The following is a 20,890-nucleotide window of genomic DNA, read 5'->3' as shown; positions in this document are numbered from 1 at the left end:
TCAACTAAAGAAGAACCATTCCGATCCCAAAGCGCTCCGCTTTCTCAATTACAGTCAGTTCATGACTAGCTACTTTTTCAGCTGATAGGTTAGATGAGGGTTACTTTGATCTCAAGTCTCAAAAGTACATTCCAAACCTGTCCCACTGCAGACGTAAATAGAGCGAGTGGACATCATTTTGGCAATTTATAGGGCTTCAGTTACCCCCGCTAGTCGTTGGCATGCCTTAACTCCGAGCCTGGCTCTTCCTGTCAGCACCTGTTTGTTGCTGGGCCAAAGTGCCTGGGCCGTGGAGCATCTGGAAGTCCCCACAGCGTTAACCTGCCTTTAGCACCTCCTCCGTCATGCTGCCGGCCGGTCTGCGTGAAGGGTAAATTCAGGCCGTGCGGCGGCGGGCCCCACCGGAGCCTCCGACCAGCAGGCTCACATTAGAGGACATTTGTTCCACAATATTGCTGCCTCCTGCTTTCCCTAGGCTGGGCTCGGCGCAGAAGGTAGAGGCAGATATTTGGGTTGTGGCCAAAGCATCTCCATAGCCACCTCGCTAGCACTGCAGGTGCTGAGCTGGGCTCCCCACTGCTAGCGCTCAGGGTCCAGAGCCCACACCGCCTGACGGAACAAATGCCGGCCGCACGCCGAATAAACTTATCTCGCTTGCATGACAACACATACCCTCGGGTTAGAGCACTGCGCTAGTTTTGCAAAGCAAGCGGGGTCAGGAGCACATCTTCGGCGCGAAGGGGAGGAGGAGGGGTTCCTCCGCAGACAGAAGAGAGGATGAAGGATGGCGTCCTTCTTGCTTTCGTATTTGGCTCCAATATGCAGCTTTGATAAATGAGCAGATACTAAGTGTCTTTTTAAAGGAATGCTTCACCCAGTATGAATATATGCTCATTGTTTACGCCCTCGTGTCTTTCCAGACCTGTATAACTTTCAAATGTGGAAGACAGAACAAGATATTTAGGAAAAATGCCTTTTTTTTTTTTTTTTTTTTTTTTTTTTTTTTTTTGTCCATATGATAAAAGTTAGTGGTGTTTCTTTGGACCCTATTGACTTTCAGTGCACGCTTTCAGGAAAAGGGGGTAGAAAAGCTTTCAAAAGGTACACCGTTGTAACTTATTTTTGTAAAAAATCCTAAAATATACATATTTGAAAGAATATCATCTCTCATCATCAACTGTTATGCCTTTTTAATAGACATTCTTCAAAATATCTCTTTGATTAGGGGATTTTTAGATTGCAAAATTAATATTTTGTTTTTGTTTTAAACTGTCAAATTATTATTATCTTTTTTTTACTTTCTCACTCTTGCCTCATTCAGGAAGGGAATACTTTGTACCTTTTCTACCAATAAACTGTGTATATTACTACCTTAGAGTAGTGGCAAATAAGGTAGAAAGATGCCTCAGTATCAAGCTGTTGTTCAGGTACACAGTTCTGCACATTTTTATTGAGTGTGTACCATGAAGTATCTTTGTAATCATTATTCCAAATCTCAATGGAGACTCCATCCTGGCAGGTTGCAGTGATTAAGTAGGTTTTAATGTGAGATCAATGACTTCAGCTGAAGTATAATGGTGTTGGCATGTGTTGAGTTGAATGGCTCACTTCTCCCATGCTTTTAGAGCCCAATAAGATTTCATCAAGATCCTGATGTAAGGGTGCCATGGGCATGATTGATCACCCCAGGCAGATGACCACCCACCCCCAACCCCCCAGTCCCAGCCATGACCACCAGAGGCCAGCCATGTCCGGACGTAATGATTTGCAATGATCGTGGGTGAGGAGTTTGATGATGGATGAAGCTTTCTTAAGAGGTCAGGCGGTCAAAGGAAAAAGAGCATTGACCATACGGGGTATTGACACAGGCCGGGGAGACTGAATAGCACTGTGCCGTATGTCTTTATCATAATTAAGTGGGGATACTTAACCCTGGAATGATGTGGTTCCTCTTGTCCATTGGGAGGCACGAGCAGGCCTCCTCAGGGAAGCTCTCCCACAATAGCCGGCCATATTGTCAAATGATATGCTAATGGAGGTGACCCCTAGTTCGGAGAGGCTATTCCCACATCTGAGAGGTTACTCTCATGAACTGAGCCCACTTAATGAAGTTTAGGATGCCTTTTTTTATTATTTTCTGTTTAGTTATTTTGTGTAAAGACAAAAAACTGTCAGTAAAATGTTACCTTGTTAATCACTGACTATAGAAAGTTTACTTAGCTTCAGGATCTGTCTTTCTTTCTTTCTTTCTTTCAATAAAATCCATCCAAATCTACAGATAAATCCTCTCTTAAATAAAACATCTCTAATTATTTATAAATTACAATTGCACTTTAGGAATTGGACAGCTGACCTTCTAATACAAATTAGTTTTAATGTAATTAGCATTAGGTTATATCAATTCTTTCGTTTTATTTATCTGTATAAAATGTGTATGCATATGTTTGTATATGTCAAAAAATTTTTTATTGCATATCACATATGTGATATAATTTTATGTAGCTACACATTATATATATATATATATATATATATATATATATATATATATATATATATATATATATATATATATATATATATATATATATATATATATATTATTATTTTTTTATTATATCAAATATTTAAATATTTTTTCTGCATTGCAGGCATATTATGGAATATTTGGCCTTGTTTGTGTGTGTGTATGTTTGTTTGTATAAATATATAATAAAAATTACAATATTATATATACAGCTATTCTTATCCTTTTTTTTAATCCTTGGCCATGCTTTTTCAGATAATGCATTGATTTTCTCAATTCATACATTATTCATTTTAGTTTTATTTCTGGTTTTTGGTTGGAAAAATCGTGCAGATAGCAGCGGATATTGATACAGTCTGACTGTATGAGTTTTATGCAGCCGATGCCTAAGAAGAACCTTGGATTTGGAGGGGTCGTCGCTGGCACACATGAGTGCATGCATCAGAGAGCAGGAGTGCTCAGCCAACTCCCCCAAAAAGCCTGTCCCTCGGTACGGGGAATTACACGACCTCTCTCAGCTCACCGTAACCTCCTCATTATACACACACCAATGAACTCGGATCATATTTTCCTGGGCAGTGGGAAAAAATGGAAATGGGAGGGAGGGTGGTGCCATGCATTTGAACAATGCTTTGCTGTTTTTTAAAATGACTCCATGGAGAAGTTCAGATCCCGTGTTGCCGTACAGACATTCCCATTTGCATTTTCGGTATTTTTGGAGTGTTTTTATGCCCCCTATTCTTCAACCACAGAGAATAGTGTAAAACGGTCTCTGATTATGCAAAGTAAAATAAAACATTTTGCCTTAAATTCAAAAGCTTCAATATTTTCTTTTTTTAATATGAAATATGTCTCCAAATAATAAAAGCATATACGATTATATTTCTCATTCTACATAAAAAATTGCTTTGCAATAATAGTATATGATCGTTTCTTTATTTTTCATTCTTAATTATACATATAAAGTAGCTTCAATTTGATTCAGATTTACCTGTTTTATTCCCTGTTTCTGGAAAGAATAGTGGGCCTATTTGGTCATTTGCGAGCAAGAAGGATCATTGTAGTGGACACTGTTTATGAGCCTCCTGTGCTGTCTCTGTCTGTGGTCTCTGTCTTACGGTCACTCCATTCATTTTCAAATTAACCTCCTAATAGACCTCATCTGTCCACGGAGAGCCTATTAACTAAAGATCTGTTTTCATCTGCTGGACAACTTAGGACAGGAGAGACCCCTGCCACACAGACCTCCGCTCCCATGCAGCGAGCAGCATCAGAAACAAAAATCGAATCAAAAAAAAAGGGGTAATAAAAGGATTTCATTACATATAGTTAATTACCTCCCAGACCCGGGCCAACCCTTTCCTGGCGATAGAATTAGAGAAGCTTAATTGCTTTATCACCCGGCCTGTGAATTCCAGCAATCAGGCGGCTTTCATTTAATTCGGCTGCCAGGGGACAATGGGGTGCGCTCTGCTCTCTACCTGCCCTGGAGCACAGGTGCACGTGGGGTGGAGTAGGGTGAGCCCCAAACTGGCAAATTTAGTGTCTGTGAATTAATGAAAATCAACAGCGGAGTCTGACGACTGCCCCTGAGGTGCGTGTTAGTGGAGGACGCTGTGCTTGAGAAGGAGATGACTAGTGAAGGCCTGTTTTAGTGGTGGTGAGAAGGCAGGGAAAACCTCACACTGGTTGCCTGAGGATAAAGCAAGGAACCGGGGGGGATTCGGACAGCTAACGATATCCGAGCAATTAACACAGACTGTATGAGAAGGAGGAAACCTGACAGTCTGAGGAATGTCAGTATGATATTAATTAGAGACACGTTGCTTCTTTATAATAAAAGGATTATCGTGTCATGTCTGTGAACATGTTTCACATTTAGGTCTAGTGGGAAATTGGTTATGGCGTTATGTCTCTGTTACTGTGGTAAATTTAAAGACATCTTGAATGGTTTTTGTTTGTATTTGCTGTTGAAACAAGTCAAATAATATTTTGTCACTTATGAAATATTCAATAGCTTTATTTTATATGAGAGCCATTACCATTGTTTTCTTCTTGCTAGTAATGCTAGTCCTTTGCAGGTAATAGGGAGTGATGATACTTTATAAATATCCTCTGGACAACAAACACTATACGTTTTTTAAATTTTTTAAAAATGCCAAATGGCTTGGTTTTGTTTGTATTTTCTGTTTAAATAGACTGAAAAGGATCCTGTCACATTTTTATATATTCAATAGTAGCTTTTCAAGGGTGAACATTTAGTCTTTAGGCAGGTTTTAGCGCTTATGCTTTGTAAACATTCCTGTGGACAAGAAAATGTATCAATATTGTTTTCCTTAAAACGCACTATATATTTTTAGTATTTAAAACACTTGGGAATGGCTTGATTAAAGCAGCAGCTTTTGTTCATATCTTCTGCTTAGCAGGCCATTTTGTCACTTTTTGAACAAAATATCTGTTTAGTTTATACTAGCTAGTAATGCTAGGCAGTTGCAGCTAGTAGGCCTAGCAACGATACCTAGCAACGAAACATCCCTGTGGACAAGAAACAATATTGTTTTGTATTCCTTAACACTGTAATTGTTACATTTGAAAACACATTGAAATTAGTTGACTTGAATTTTTTGTTAAAAAATGTTGGTGGTTAAAATGTTTTTGTCACCTTCTGAAATATCCAATAGCTTTTAGTTTATATCAGTTACATCAACATTGTTTGCTACAAGCTAGTAATGCTAGTTGCAGGAATTTTGTAAACATCCCAGACATGTTAAGATAAGTTAAAGGGATAGTTCACCCAAAATTTGATGTTTATCTGATTACCCCCAGGGCACCCAAGATGTAGGTGACTTTGTTTCTTCAGTAGAACACAAACAAAGTTATTTAAGTCAACCAAATGTTACAAAGCTTTAAGAGTAAAAAAAAAAAAACCATACACAAAGAAAACCTAATCACACCCTGCAGCTTGTGACGATACATTGCGGTCTTAAGATGCAAAACAATCTGTCTGTGCAAGAAACCAAACTGTACTTATATCATTTTTATATCAGTGTCACTGATACACCACAGTGTCTGACTGTTCTCAGCTCATTCACAACATCTGGCATGGTCCATAGAAACAATTGCTAATGAGGAATCTATGTATATACATCTATGTGCCCTGGGGGGTAAGCAGATAAACATCGAATTTTCTTTTTTTGGGTAAACTATCCCTTAACAAAATTGTTTTGTTTTCCTCAACAAACACTACACTGAAAATTAACTTAATAAAAGCACTATAGAATTAAACTTCGTGTCTTCAGATTACTGTTTAGTAGTGACAAGATGCAGATAGAGTCCGGCTGGTGTTATCCTGCAGTCCCTTACTTCTCCATTTATTCCTTTGGTGCTAATAAGGTCAAATCTAAATACAAAATTCCTGACAGTACATTTTCTGACACTTCTACCTTTAGGTTCTGCATGGCTGTTTGAATCAAAGAGTGGTTATCTCTTATATTGAGCTGTTCTAACCTCTGTCCGGTCTGATTAAACAGACCGCTGTGAATTTTCTTGTTATTCAGGACCAGCTTTCAGGGTCACTTACTGTCGAAAACAAAAATGCATAGGCCAGTAAAAGACAGTACGCATGGTAAAACAAATATTAGTCCTCACAAAGTTTTGATTCAAGTTTAAGGGTTGGCATTTCTATTAGAGCTGGACTTTTGGACTTATTGCTGTGTTTTAATTGGAATGTATTGGAATAACGCTCTCTAGTGATGTGCTCAGGGTGAACCTTTGTTACATTTATTGGATTTTCATTTATTTATTTGTGGAAAGAGGTAAAGGCTTTTAATTGTGTTTGTGTTGTCCTGGTACACATAGCTTTCAGTTTTTCTGTAGACTAATATAACTTTTTTATATCTGACTAATATGTCAATGCTTTCTCAATGCAAAATATATATACATAACTGTTTTAGGATATTTTAGAATGTAATTTATTTCTGTGAAGACAAAGCTAAAATGTATATTATATGTATTACATTTTGCATATTACATAAATTGCATGTTTGAACAGCTGTGAACAAGAAAATAAGATTAATATTATTACCCAATTTTTATTAAATAAATTATTTCATGTCCAAATTTCATTAGTAATAAAATACACAATTTATCCTATTCAAAAAAACCTTTTCAAACTTATGGTCTTCACATTGCCTCTTTGTGTATCAGTAACAGTAATCTTTTGTTGTTATTATTTTGTCGTGTGAATAATACAGTATGCAAATATTTCCTTAGTATACTCAGGGCAGTACTAAATCAAAAAGAACAGTTTGTATTATCCTAATATTAATTTTTGGTCTCTTACGCTCTCTGTATATCTATTGCTTGTGGTTGCTTTAGTTTTAATTCACATTTAAACAGAACTCATTACCCAGTCTCTTCATTTATTATCACCTTCTTTGTCTCAGCACTAGATAACCATAGATTGTCAGTCCTTGATTAAAACGTTGACTTTTTACTCAGAATTAACCTGATTATTGTAATTGAATGTAAAAGCGTGTAGCTCAGCACAGGCCGTGATCAGTGGAGATGGATTAGGAGAGAAGGCTTTCAAATTGAATACAGTTTTCCCCTCTCAGCCCATTAATTGTGCCGTTTACCACTACCTGAGTAAGTGACCAGTGCTATTTAGTTTCTCTAATGATGATGCACAGTGGGCTTGGGTCGGAGATAATTAAAAAAAAAAAAAAAAAAAAAAAAAAAAGCTCGGCCTTTTCTCTCAGCCTTTACTTTTGGCCCATTGACAGCTGAGCACAAACGAAATATTGAGCTGTCCTCTTGGCAGCATCCTGAATGCCAGCATCGAGTTCTTCAAATGGTCTCTTGTGCTATTTCAAGAGCTAAAAAAACGTATTGGTCTCTGGTCTTCTGCTCATGACTGACAGAAGATTTTTTAATGCACTCTGGTGTTTGGCTGTGTGCCTCTCACTCGAAACCGAAAGTTTTCAAAGTCGAGTAAATTTTTTTATTTTACTTTTTTTTCCAGAGCTCAACAATATATGTATTTTTTGTTGCCCTGTATTGCGCTTTTTAACTGTTTATTTTTTCCATACATTTTTTTCCCAAAATTTAAATATTGCGTTCCTGTTCGGTTCTCTAAAGTACCTTTTAGTGAATATTTAATTATCAAAAGAACCATGGTATTTATAATGTGAAAAACATTTTAACATTTTACCCTTTATCCACAATAAATAACCCTTTGTTCATCAGAGAGGTTCTTCATGAAACCACAGATGCCAATAAAGAATCTTTATTTTCAGAAGTGAGAAGAATCTCTTCTCTTCAGATATCTCCCTTGATCTTCTCTCTCTCCATCTGAGCAAGTGTTTTGCTATTCCACACATGACCACAGGCTAAGTGACATCAAGCCTCATTATATTCATCACATGCCACATTTGTAACCTGTTAGGGGTGTAAATTGTGCTAAAATCAGCTGATGCCCCGTCCCTATCCCCACTCTCGCAGAGAAGATGTTCTCCGCTCTGAGAAGTGCAGCACAGGGTTAATTGGGTGGCTTTGGCCCTGTTATATTCTCTGCCGTTTCTGCCATGATGCCATATCTAACACATTTCAAAGCCTGACACGAGAATGCATTGCGTCTGGATGAAAACTGCAGTTCACTGATCTTCTTTGCAGCAAAATGAGGAATATGACATTTATTTAGAGAGGGTGGTCAGAGGTGCTGAACCTCATCTGTAGTAAACAGATAACATGAACGGATGAGTCTGTTTAATGAACTCATTTGGTTTCCAGCAGAAATGACTTTTTAACCTGCTTTCTCTAGAGTTATTCTCATCGAGGGATGCATCTGCTGCTATCACATCTTCTTGTTGTTTTAACCTATAGCACATTGTGCTGTGCTGTTAATGGTCTTTGTGTCAAGAGAAATAAAGACCGTAATTACACATCTAGGTAAAATAGACTTTAGTATAAATGCAATAGTCTTTACCAAAGTGTGGCATGTACACAAGTCAATTAACGGCTACAAATAACACATTTTACCACACATCAAATGCACACTAATAATAAAACACTTTGCTTAATTTTGCTTTGTTTTACAGTAAAATTCTAAACATCTTATAAATCTTTAAAGTGTACGAAATGTAATAAAATCATATATTACCATATAAGTTATTACCATATTACTGAAAGCAAGTCTTGTCTTTCCTATTCCACTGTTTGCGTAAGATAAAATAATCAAAATGTATTCATATATATATTATTTATAATTGTATGTTTTTTTATTTAATATATTCATGATCTTATATATAATATATACATTTAATATACAAATATAATTAAAATGCTTTATTTATACTATACATATGTTTACTCAAAGAAAATGGTTTCTCAAGAAAATGGAACTTGCTTTAGGAATAGTTTGATATACTTACTGAAACACACACACACACACACACACAAAAAAAAAAAAAAATTGCATGGCATATTTTTGATTTGATTATTAATATAAAATAATGCTTGTAAAATAAACAACATAGAGTAGAATTATTTTAATATTATACATTTATTTTAATATTAATATTAAATGAAAATCACACCATTATAATCTCCATATTCAGGTGCTCTGGAAGCACGCTGTGTTTCAGTGAGTACAGGTGGGCATGAAAGGAAGAAAGTCTTGTCATCTTGATTTTTAAATATGAAATCTCACTTAAGTTCTCCAGAGGGGAAACATGCTTCACCCATTCTCTGCTACAGCAGAAGAGAGAGAGACAGAGAGAGCAAGAGAAATTTATGCCGCCACCAGTGCTGAGCATATGCTGGAATAATTAGGGGGGAAAATCTTGCGCTTATGCAAACTTCCAATTGCCAAAAAAATAATCTGTCTCAAACAAAGGAAAGACCCCTATGGTGCTGGGGTCTATGGTTTCTGTCATACCTATTCCTGTGGGGTTTCACATGACAAAATGCAGAAAGTTGTTTTGTCCCTCTTCCTGTCATGTTACACCCCTTAACCGGAGTACCCCCCCCTCTCTCTCTCTCGTCCTCTCTCTCTCTCTCTCTCTGTCTCTCATGTTGTCTTGCTGTCTGTGCTGTCAGCCCATAGCCTGGCACCTGCTCTCATGTTCCTAATTAGTCTCATTTAATTAATTATATTCTGCTGCACATCTCCTTATCTTCCTCTCTGTTCAGTTTTTTTCTTCCATTTACATTAGGCTAAGAAATGAGCCTCTCAGCTTTGTGTAGTGAATTTAAAGAAATGTAGCCTTTGTAACACCACTTAAAATAGGAGGTCTAGTGACTGTAACCCTCTGTTGCATGAATTATTAAAGCACCTGGGAATAAAATGTCTTAATGTTGCTTTGTGCTTTGACACTATGCGCGATACAATATTACATTGCATTTTTACATATTTTACAGCAGACAAAATATATAACTTTGAGAAATTATTATAATTGGAAATTTTTGAATTTCTATTTTCTGTCTACTGCAATATAAAATAAATGGGAAAAAATTGATAAAAAAACGTACATTAAATCGTTAAGCCATTAAGTCATCCTGTGTAAAAATATTATAGCAATGAATGACATCCATGTTGAATTGACATTTAGCTCAAATCTGTACTGAAAATACCGTATTGTTTTGTACGTCTGGGCCTTTATTTTTGGTGCCCTCCAAAATTCCCGTGCCAGTTTATTCATTCGTCCATTTGCCAGTCACTTAGAGACAATCTGATATGCGCCCTCCGTCAGCAATCCTCGCTCTCAAGGCCTCAGTGCTTCGCATTTAGTTACTGACACACTCATCCGCCGGCTCTTTACCTTACCTAAGAAAACAAGTCAACTTTAAACATGGCAAGTGAGCCGGAGTCAGGAGCGCACTTCAGCAAAGACAGTTTACCTAAGCACCTTCTTTCTTCTCGGTTAGTTTCTCTATTTCATTTGTCAGATTCACTCAGCTTGCATGCCGCTATTGTCTATCAGGTTTACTGAAGGTGTGATAAATAGCGATTTTTTTTCTTCAGCAGAGTGGACTGTAGAGGAGCCAGAATTCAACCGGGCCTAATGTGCTGACTTGAGACTCAGACTGGCGAGGCCTGTGGGTGATCACTCATCATTTGATCTGCGATAAGGGATTTTGGTTAAGTTCCAGTGGAGTTAGAGTTCAGTCAGATCTCAAGATCAGATGGAGAACTCTGTTGGGAAAACAATTTCTCAAATTACTGCATTAAACTCATAAATGACTTGATCCCGTGCTGTTGTTTTCCTGATGATCTCTATGCTGTCGACTGTAGTAATGTCTTCTGCATATGGCGAAGATAAACCATAAGACGATCTCATGTGGTGCCTCCATATTGGACACCTGCAATAAATAGACTCCACTGTTTGGCAGATGAGTCCTCAATCTTTTCATCTAGGAGGCGGCTATGGAAGACCATCCAAGCTACCTGGGCTTTCAGTCTGCTGGTGGAAAAAGCCTCAAATTTCACTTCCTGCTGGTTGAGATGGGGTGTTCCACAGATGCCTGAGTCCCAGCGCCTCGGGTAGAGAAAGGGCCCCATCAATAATTCAGCCTCTGATCAGACCTTCCACAATGGCGAAGAACAAACTTTTGGCTTGACGGCAACCACGTCACACTGATAGTATTTCCCATGCTTAGATAGCTTTGCATTGACCATATGGACATCATAATTACCAATGGGATGAGGCAACAGTCTCTTGATCACCAGGCCAAAAATCACACAACAACCTTAATTAGTTTGGGCTGCTTCAGAGCCCGTCCTTGGCTAATCTGCTGCTGTAATGATGTTTTCTGATAGGCAGGATACCAATAGATTCTAATCAAATTTTTTGGAAATGTGCTCAAAGAAAAAGAAAGCGTACGTGGAGAAATTTCAGCTGAATTATCAACTAAATGCAATAGTTTTCTACTGAATAAATTACCCCTCTAACATTCATAAGTTCTATTTATTAGGTATGCAGATGTGTAGCATGAATATACTTGAAGGCTCCAGATAGTGGTTCAAATCAAATGCAATCTGGCTGAATCTGACAGTGGTGACACTCAAAAACACTTTGTGTGTATTTATGTTTGTTTATTGTCTGTATGCCTTTTTGTTAGATTTTATGCATGCAACAAACGAGCATGAACAACTTACTCCCTGAATAAACTATGAATACTTTTCTGGTTCTAAATGAGCCTTAAACTATTACTCTGATCTTCACATGACAATTTGCATTTGCATAGAGTTTTTGTCTTGTAATGTATGCTCACAATATGGTATTCTTAAAAAAATATTTTATTCTTCCTTATGTCTGCTATAACATTTTTATCTGTCACATTGGCATCATTTTAGAGCAGTTTTTTTTTTTTACTTTTTAATTCTGATAGCTCCTCCGCTCCCGTGGACTCGTGAAGTAATGAAGTTTTCTCAGCAGAAGCAGTATGATAGGTTATTTGGGTGTTTTTCATGAAGCATGCATATTCAGACAAACTACTCATTTGACTTAATGCTTTTCGCAGTCATAATAGTATGGAACTAAGCCTACCGTTATGTGTATAAATCCTGCTGTTTTTCTAAACCTGTGATTAATCATGAAATCGAAGCAATCAGCACATAGAGTAAAAGATTCCTCCTCTACGGAAGTGGCCACATGCATATACAACGAATCAGGGGCTATTTTCCAATAAAGGAGTATTTATAGTATTCGAAACGATGGGGTGGGATTCTATTCTATTAACCTGAGTGCAGTGTTAAAGGATCTGTTTATGGAGAGGAAATGACAAGAAATGGGGTTGACAGGCCTGGAGTGAGACAGTTAAATGCCCCTCGCTGCTTTGGATAATTAATAAATAAAGCACCAGGGGAGCCCTGCCATGCCTTTCTCTATGACAGGGGCTGTCTCCAGTGCGCTAAAGCATTAAATGACCAATTTCTGTCAGACTAACTTCCACCACGCACTCTCTCTTTCTTTCTCCCTCTCTCACTCGCTCGTTTTCTCCCTTCTTTCCGCGGCTTCGTCCTCCGGCTCTCTCTCTCTCTCTTTTCCAAAGTAAGCTACTTTGCTCTCTTTGCACTGAGTTTTTCAGCGACTGATGGCTCTAGTTCATTTCTGCTGAATTAATTGGTCCCTGAATGAATTCTGTTGACAGGGCAATTCATCATGTGTTTGGCCTGACAGTGACTGGGTGTTGGGGAGGGGGTGGGGGTGTAGAGAGGAACACTGAGCCAGGGGGAGGTTGGGGTTAGGAGGGACGATGGGGGTTGGCGCTTCTTCACTTTCTCTCCTTTTTCTGTCTTTCCCCCGTCTCTGTCTCGCTCGCTTTCTCTACTCAGACACTTAACGGGCGAGATGAGCCTCCGCGTGGAGTCTTGAGGACTGTAGAGGGGGGGATTGTGTGTGTTGTTTTAGCCTCTCTCTCGGACGTTAAGGGTGCCCTGGGGTTGCAAACACACAGACCCCCTTAGGTAGGGCCTTTGTCGGCTTTCAGAAGATCTCCACTTGATTGGATGGTCAGGTCAGAGGAAATCTCTCCCCTCTAGGCGGTCAGATTTTTCCTTTCCTTCTGGGCTAGGTGACATAATCGCACAGAGAAGCAGATTGCGTTAGCGCTTAATTACATAATGTCTCGCACAATGGCCATTAGAAGCGATCATTTAGCCACTGAAAGGAAATGAGATTTGGCTGCCGATGGAAGTGGCCAGATTTGGAGGCAGAGGGTCTCTGATCAGACGGGCTTCTGTAAGATTCCTGTGCTAATAATACAACTAATAAAACCACCCCGCTGTTCGGTGCAAAGGCCGAACCTGGTAGCTCTCAGCGCCACCCACACGCCGCTTTTTACAAAGCAAAATCAATCAGTGCTTGCTCATTAGGACGCTCACCAACTTATGTAAGCGTCTCTTGGATGGGCTCACACAGCTTGGGTAAAAATGACCTCGTAATCACAGCGCAGCCATCATGACAGCCACTGCAATGATGCTGGGAAAAGTTGTTTTCAGTTCCCATCACTGACACTTTACAAAACGTAGTTGTGTTAAATTGAAACACACGGTGTTGATTAAAAGTTTATATTTAATACATAATATTTTACTTGCATTCCATAAAATATGTAAAGCAGTATTTGCTATACAGAAAAGCCCCTCCATATAAAGTTGGATATATATACAGGACAATCAGTACAATCATATAAAGCAATATATGCCATATAGCAAATGTCAAGTCCTTTTTTTTTCAGGCCATCTCTATTTTGCTGTATTAGATCATAAGGCATGAGGATATGAAGATATCATAAACTAACTGTGAAAACCCTTATACATATAAATTTGACCTGACTTGATTTAATTAAGACATTCTGCTGACTTTTTAGGTAATTATTATTATTATTATTATTATTATTATTATTATTATTATTATTATTATTATTATTATTTTCATTTATATAATATGTAATATAAATATATATAATAAATATAAATTTCAGTCCAATTGCAGTTGGGTTGTTTTGAGGTTAAAAGGTTAAAAATAATTAAAAACAACCACTAACACAATAAAATGCAATAACATAAGAATAAAAACATTGTTTTTAAATCCATTATCAGTTTTTGCAAATAAACAAAATATATATATATAGTGTGTGTGTGTGTGTGTGTGTGTGTGTGTGTGTATATATATATATATATATATATTACACTCACAAATAAGAACAGGGCATATAATAGATACATGCAGAGCCATTGTAAGTCCCAGTAGTGTCATTGGCTTGCAAGATTTTTTTTTTGGTTTGGTAGCTTTTAATGGTCGAATATTAGCAGCCTGATTTATCCACATTTTTCCAGAAGCTGAAACAGAAATCAAGAGAAATTACTGACTGTTTTTGATTGTTCATATTCTTTGTAGGCCTGTGTTGTCTTCGTAGATATATTAATTTGCACACCCTGTTCTTAAGCAGCGTGGAAAATCGGTTCTTGTCATCTCGCAAGCTACACCGTCTTGATGACATACAGTACCTAAGAAAGACTCCATTCCCAGACATCTTAGAACATTTCATAATTAGCAGTGTCCCTAATGAGGTGCATTTGATTGACAGCCCCAGGTTGGCCTTTCCCTTCCCCAGCATCAAATATGACAGCAGTGATGATGACGAGCACATAGACGGCTGACAGGACTTACCAGTGAGTGCTGTCCAGTGCAACTCCTCTGGTGCTCCTTCTCTCTCCAGTGTGACACCCCATGACAGATGATGCCGTTTTCTCCCCATTCAAGCCTCAGAAAACACCAGACATTTTCCCATTTCTTATGAATAATGTGTCTACAAATCTTTATTGTTTGTAGGAAATTTACATAGAACTACATGGACACATTTTCCGTGCGATTACCAATGTGACTAATGCTTGATGAGATGCAGGCGATGTCACGCTGGCCTGTTTCTGGGTAACGTGCGTGTTTCTATGTCAGTGATCAGGTTATTCTTGTTAAACCAGCGCAATACAGGCATAGAGCCGTTCTGGACTGTCAGATAATAGCGCTTACACAAGGACTTCCTTTTAGGACTGAATGTTGCATTTTACGAATTGAAGCGTATGATAGTGTGAGAAATTTGTTACGTTGATTTAAACGGAGTCTTATTTCATCTCGCAAGTTGCAAAAAGTCTTTGCACAGTGTCATAATAATGCCTTTTTATAAAGTGTAAACATCTAAACTTTGGAATTAAAAGTTGACTTTCCAAAAAAAGCAGTTCACGTAACCTTGAATTTCATATGAGAATGAGACTAAACCGTCGTGCAATTGTTTGTGTAGTTGTCTCCAGCAGTACTGAGCTCGGGCCCCTCGCAGTGTTTGAGGAGCCGAGAGGATGACAGGTGCTTTTTGTAATGCCTTGCTGATGAGAGCCAATCAGCTGATTCCATTCTGCTGCTTTTTTTCCCATCTCCCCTGTTGTCATCTGGCATGCTAAAGTAAAGATGAGCCTGATTGACAGATGCATCCGGGTTCACAGTTTATTGGTTCCAGCAAAAGAAGCAGATATGCCAATTTAGACAGGGGAGTGACAAAAAAGTTTCCATCTAAATGGAATAATTTTACCACTGGGAATTCTCAGCTGGGGGAAGAACAGAGGCAGGCCTTTTTTCGTTATTTTAACAAGGGCTGAATGACAAACATATACGACAGTAAGAGGCTGACAGAACAGCAGCTTTTGATGCTTCACAGGGGAGCTATGAAATAAACAATAGGCAGAAAAATTGAATTACAGCAGGGTAGGATTGTCTGCTCGGGCAGGAGGAGAGCTGCTGCAGGCAGCAGTCAGCTGCGGAGGGAACCCAATGCATCATTAAATAGTCCACACTCTGTTTTACACCCTCACTGTGACTCCTTCTCTCTGCTTCCGTTCCTCCACTTTTCCTTTTCCTTGCTTACACTTTCATCTGCTAAAACTCCCTTTCCTCTCCTTCTTCCCTAATTGAACATTTATGTTTGCTTCCCACTTTTTCTTTCTGCCTTCAATCAATGAAGATCACACATATTCATGTTACTTGATTTAAAGTATTTAATTACATGTAAAATCAATTTACAAATAAAAAAGAAGAAATTGTATATACAAAGGGTTTTTTAAATTAAATTTTATTTTTTTATTTTTTTAAATAGGCCTATATATAAATATTAAAATATGACATACAAGATATAATTATATAAATTATGATATAATTCATTTATTACATAGAATTTATTTTATATTAAATATTAGAAAAATATTACTAAATTTGTAATATAATTATAATACACATTTAAATAACATTAATTGGTGTTGCATGAGTATGTTATATATTTAAATTGTGTGTGTATGTGTGTTTCAATACGTTTTTCTTTTTTTTTCCTTTTTTTTAGCTTTTACCTTGTTTTTAATATTTGAATTCCCTGTATTCTAGCCTCACTTCTTTAAACACTCAATATGAGTCAATATGTAATTTTATTTGCTCTTCACTAACTACACCAACAAATAATGATAACGTTCAAGTTCATAACTAGCGTTACTACACACTAAATGTCTTGCAGCTCAGCACATCCTTGAAGGAATCTTTCACGAAAGGATTAATAATCACCACTACGGTCACAGGCTGACATACAAAAATTTATTTCTCATATGCACAAAAAAAAAGAACTGGACAGAGGTGAAATAAAGGTAATGGCTGAGGCCATATCGCTTTTTGTTACACATTTTTTCAAAGATTATTTTTTTTGCCCGTAACAAATTACGTTTTTGTGATACATACAGTATTTTGCATTATTTTAACGAAAGAAGAGGAGAATTGTCTCTTATTTCTGCTTTGCTGCCGTTGGCTTGTTTTAAAATGAATTCTGTCAAGAACATGTTTCCAAAAGCCACAGAAAAATGTGGATTTGAGTGATTTGGGTAGCAATCTCTTCATTCTAAGCGGGACAACTTGGTAGCTGAAATAATAATAATAATAAAATATCCAAATAATTGTATTTTTATGTTTGTATTGATTGCATTAGAACTATTCCTGTGTGTACAGTTATGTATAGTTATATTTGTTGACTTTTTTCCTCCATTTGCATGCTATGAATTTTGAATAATCCGCTCCTATAGTAAAATAACTTTAACTTAATATTGGCAAAAAACCTTCAGAATTCTGAAGTCTTGTATTGAATTGTACAGGAAGGTTTAAAGTACAAAAACAATCCACAAATCCAGGCATGTGAAATGTATTTGTTCATTTCTACAGGCTTATCCTCTATACAGGATTTAGGGATCATTTAAAACGAAGGGGAAAATTGAATGCAGTAGTAAAGGAGAATACAGAATACCATTTTACTTGATTTGCATAGAGACTTAAACAGTATGAACAAGTTAAGTAAAAGTGAACCAAAACAAAACATACAAACAGCCGCACATGTGGTGATAGCATCTGAAACCCACCAACCGATGCAGGACGGGTTTCAAACTTTTTGTTGTGCGTCTCTGCAAAGCACAACACATTGAAGACACAAATGTAATGTCAATCTTTTTTTTTTTTTTTTTTTTTTCAATTCTCATATCTACAAATGGAATCAGTAAATTAGTACGATACTGCAATGGTGAAATGTAGGTGATCTTATATACATAGAAGAATTGTTTTCACATTATACACAAATCATTCTACAAAGCAGCAGTTTGTTGCAAATGACATACCTTTGAGTAACAGAATTCACCTTTTTTTGTGTACATTGCTGTGGGGCTATGATGGATCTTATCCTTGTTGTTCAACATTACCACATACAATCAGTATTGACTACTATTAAAACATAATACTGTTTTATTGACAGATACAGCAAATAAAATTATTAAATATCAAACTAAGTCTTTGGCAAACGTGGTATAAAGTACATTCACTTTACATTTCCAGGAGCGTATGTATGGACCGTTTCCATTTCTGTCCCTGGTGGAGAAACGTTTGTTCGTCCACGCAGAAGGGTTACATGCATGTCTACCTCTCAGGACCATAGCCAAACCATAAAAAAAATGAAATTAAAAAAGCTGTAAGGCATTTGTTGAACTTCTTGTACAATTGACTGTTAATGATTACTTTGGTACTGAGCCAGCCAGAGTCAATCTGTCTCAGTTACACCATACAAAAATGGTTCTTTTGAGGACTTTTTTTTAATGGAATCCACACTAAAGGACCAAAAAGGCATATACTAGTTTCTAGCGTATAGCAAGTTGTATTCTTGTCCAGTGTTGCTGTTGCTTTGTCAGTTCGACTTGACCTTTTTGCTTAAATAGAACATGACAAACTTTTGAAGATTCAATTGTACTTATAAATCCAGTAATGCAAAATAGTGCAAACGAGAAAAGAGCGGCACCGATCATGATATTGGAGATAACACATGATAAAATGGAGTATCCCGAAAAGGTATGACACACAAATGTACACACGCACACAAACCATCAGCTAAACCAAAACAATAATTTAATATACGGTTTTCTTTTCAGGTCATATACAGCAACAGTTAACATCTTCTTCAGTGTCTGACCTGTTTTTTCTTTTTTTTTTTCTTTTTTTTTTTTTTACTATTTTCTTTCCCCCGTTTTGATTGTGTATCACAGAAAATGTTAAATCATGTTGGTAATTTCATACCACGAGTCAGAGATGGCTTCTAAAACTGTTACACTTGTCTGTTTGACAGAAAATGGAGCAATACTGCAGTTTACTGCTCAGCTGAGACGTCGCTGTTCTGTCCGTGAGAGGTAAGACACTAGTGAAATGGTGTAGGGCGAGGGCAAGTTACATTAAAGGCCTCAGGCAACCTTGTGTGTGTGTGTGTGTGTGTGTGTGATCTGTTAGTGATGCTAAATACAGTATGTAAAGGAATGTATTGATTGATTTAAAGAGAGAACGAAATCAAAAAAACAACAACACATCAATTGTTACTTGGTATTTCTTCACACGGTTCGTCTTGTTTTATATCTCGTATAATATATATATTTTTGTAGAATCTTTCAAAGTCTTTCAGGAAATAGTTCAGTCATTGTTCAGCGATTTAGAGAATGAGAGCCTTAGTGTTGATGTTGCGTGAGGGGGGGTATAGTCGATGTCTGGGGGGGAAACCCGCTGTTGCTTGACCCTCCTAATCCGATCTCGGCCCCCGTGAAACTGAAGATCGCGTAGCCATCTTCAATCCCTCTGACCTTAACGCCATTCAGACTGGTACGATATGGAGGCCGCGGCCATGGTCCTGCAGTTTGATTGGGTTGCCATGGTAACTAGTGGCGGTCATAGGCAGTGGCAGCAGTGGGAGGGGCGGAGCCCCGTGATGCGGCACTATAATAATAAGGGGAACCTGGAAGTTAACAGAAGAGCGGAGCGTTTGAAAACCACAGCAAGAGCAACACTTACGCCCACTCCTAATCATTTTGCTTATGTAAAATACAATCAGGCCACTCTGTTACGTTTGGAAACCTCGGCACGCACAAAAACACTTGCAAAGGGCTTATGTGCGCATCTTAATTTAGAGATGCGGCGTGTTATGTCTTTGCTAATCAAAAAGAGAAATAAAACTGTAGCTAGTTTAGTAAAGCTGTATGCAAATAATGTCATTGTAAAATGTGATTATATTAATCCCACTTTAAAGCGACTAATCCCATAAGGGATAAGCAAAAAGGGTTAATACTCACTTAATAACGCGGGGTTGCTGAACCGCCAAGCTTCATTGTAAGTTGTGTACTGTGGGTGAGAGTAGGGATTTCCTGAAAAGTCGCTTCCTGAAATCAAACACAAGTGACAGGTTAGCAATAAAGCAAATTGTGTACCTTAAGGGCATATTCATGCATTCAAGATGAAAACAGAGCTCGACTGTCAGCATTTGTGGAGTAATGTTCATCACTACGAAAAGCAATTTTGATTCATCCTTCATAAAAAAAGTTTATGATGAAGTATTAGTACTTAGAACCTTGATTTTTGAGCTTTTTTTCAAAAAGATTTTTCTTAAAAAGATTTGAATGTTCATAAAAGCACTTCAGTTATTTAATCTGTTAACCTGTGCATTATTAGAGCTTTAAAGCTGGACAATGAAATTGTAAAATCAGCTATACCTTTACACAAAAACAGAAGTATTTAGTAATTGTAAGTAATAAACCAGTAAGTAATTGTTAACATGCTCAATGTTTACACTTTGTGTATTTTAATGTTTACAGATTAGCCTCTTTAAAAAGTCTTGCTGTACACTAAAAAAGTGAAAGATTTACTTCTACTAAATACTTTTAATACATTTTTAGTAAATTTTTTAGTAAATTTCACAAATAATTGCAAACCTAAATTAAATGTAAAAATGAATTTTTAAAGTAAGCTAATGACGCATGCTTTCGATTGAGCTGCTTACTGCCGTGCATCGAAATATTGCATGGCATTAGTGCAGCACATCAGAACTAAAGGAACTGGCATTGTTTCACAGCACTAGCTAGCAGATGGCTTGCCCTGTCCTCTTTCCTACGCCCTGGTGCTCGGCCATTTTGGCTGAATTTGTTACATTAATCCTGAGCTGGGTTTTGAAGTTTCCTTTCTTTGATTCTGCTGTTGCGCTCTTAAGATTCTCTATTCTTCGGCCGCACCAAAGCCCGGCTTCAAAAAACCTCCCCAATGGATTCGTTCTCGCACACACCCTGGCCTTTTTATTCGTCCGAATTCGACTTTCAGGAAGCGGCCCTGTCCATGTCAGTGAGCAATGCTGTTGGTCCCCCACGTTTCTTTCTTTTATGAGACAATAAAGGCTGGGTTTTATATGAAGCTGGTGAGGAATGGCTTTTGCTTTAACAGTGTTTGGGGTCTGTCACTAAATCTTAGTCGTTCGAGGGCCAGATGAATG

At 37.5% G+C, this 20,890-nt stretch overlaps 1 protein-coding gene across 34 annotated transcripts in view; it reads right to left on the bottom strand.

Moving 5' to 3' along the window:
• Positions 1-16,645: 16,645 nt before the first annotated feature.
• pax2a (paired box 2a) overlaps positions 16,646-20,890 on the bottom strand; it is a 32,279-nt gene continuing 28,034 nt past the window's right edge. For 22 of the 34 annotated variants that reach the window (XM_043255752.1, XM_043255754.1, XM_043255762.1 and 19 more), the window contains 2 exons: positions 19,704-19,790; positions 16,646-19,350 (listed from right to left, as the gene is read on the bottom strand). In XM_043255752.1, the coding sequence (XP_043111687.1) occupies positions 19,229-19,350; positions 19,704-19,790 (209 nt within the window). In that variant the 3' untranslated portion in view covers positions 16,646-19,228. Of the gene's footprint in view, positions 19,370-19,703; positions 19,791-20,890 lie in introns of all 34 variants that reach the window. The other 12 variants (XM_043255784.1, XM_043255756.1, XM_043255766.1 and 9 more) reach the window with 3 other exon arrangements.

This window comes from Puntigrus tetrazona, chromosome 13, assembly GCF_018831695.1.
Source record: "Puntigrus tetrazona isolate hp1 chromosome 13, ASM1883169v1, whole genome shotgun sequence".
NCBI lineage: Eukaryota > Metazoa > Chordata > Actinopteri > Cypriniformes > Cyprinidae > Puntigrus > Puntigrus tetrazona.
This window is presented reverse-complemented; position numbering and strand designations above follow the sequence as displayed.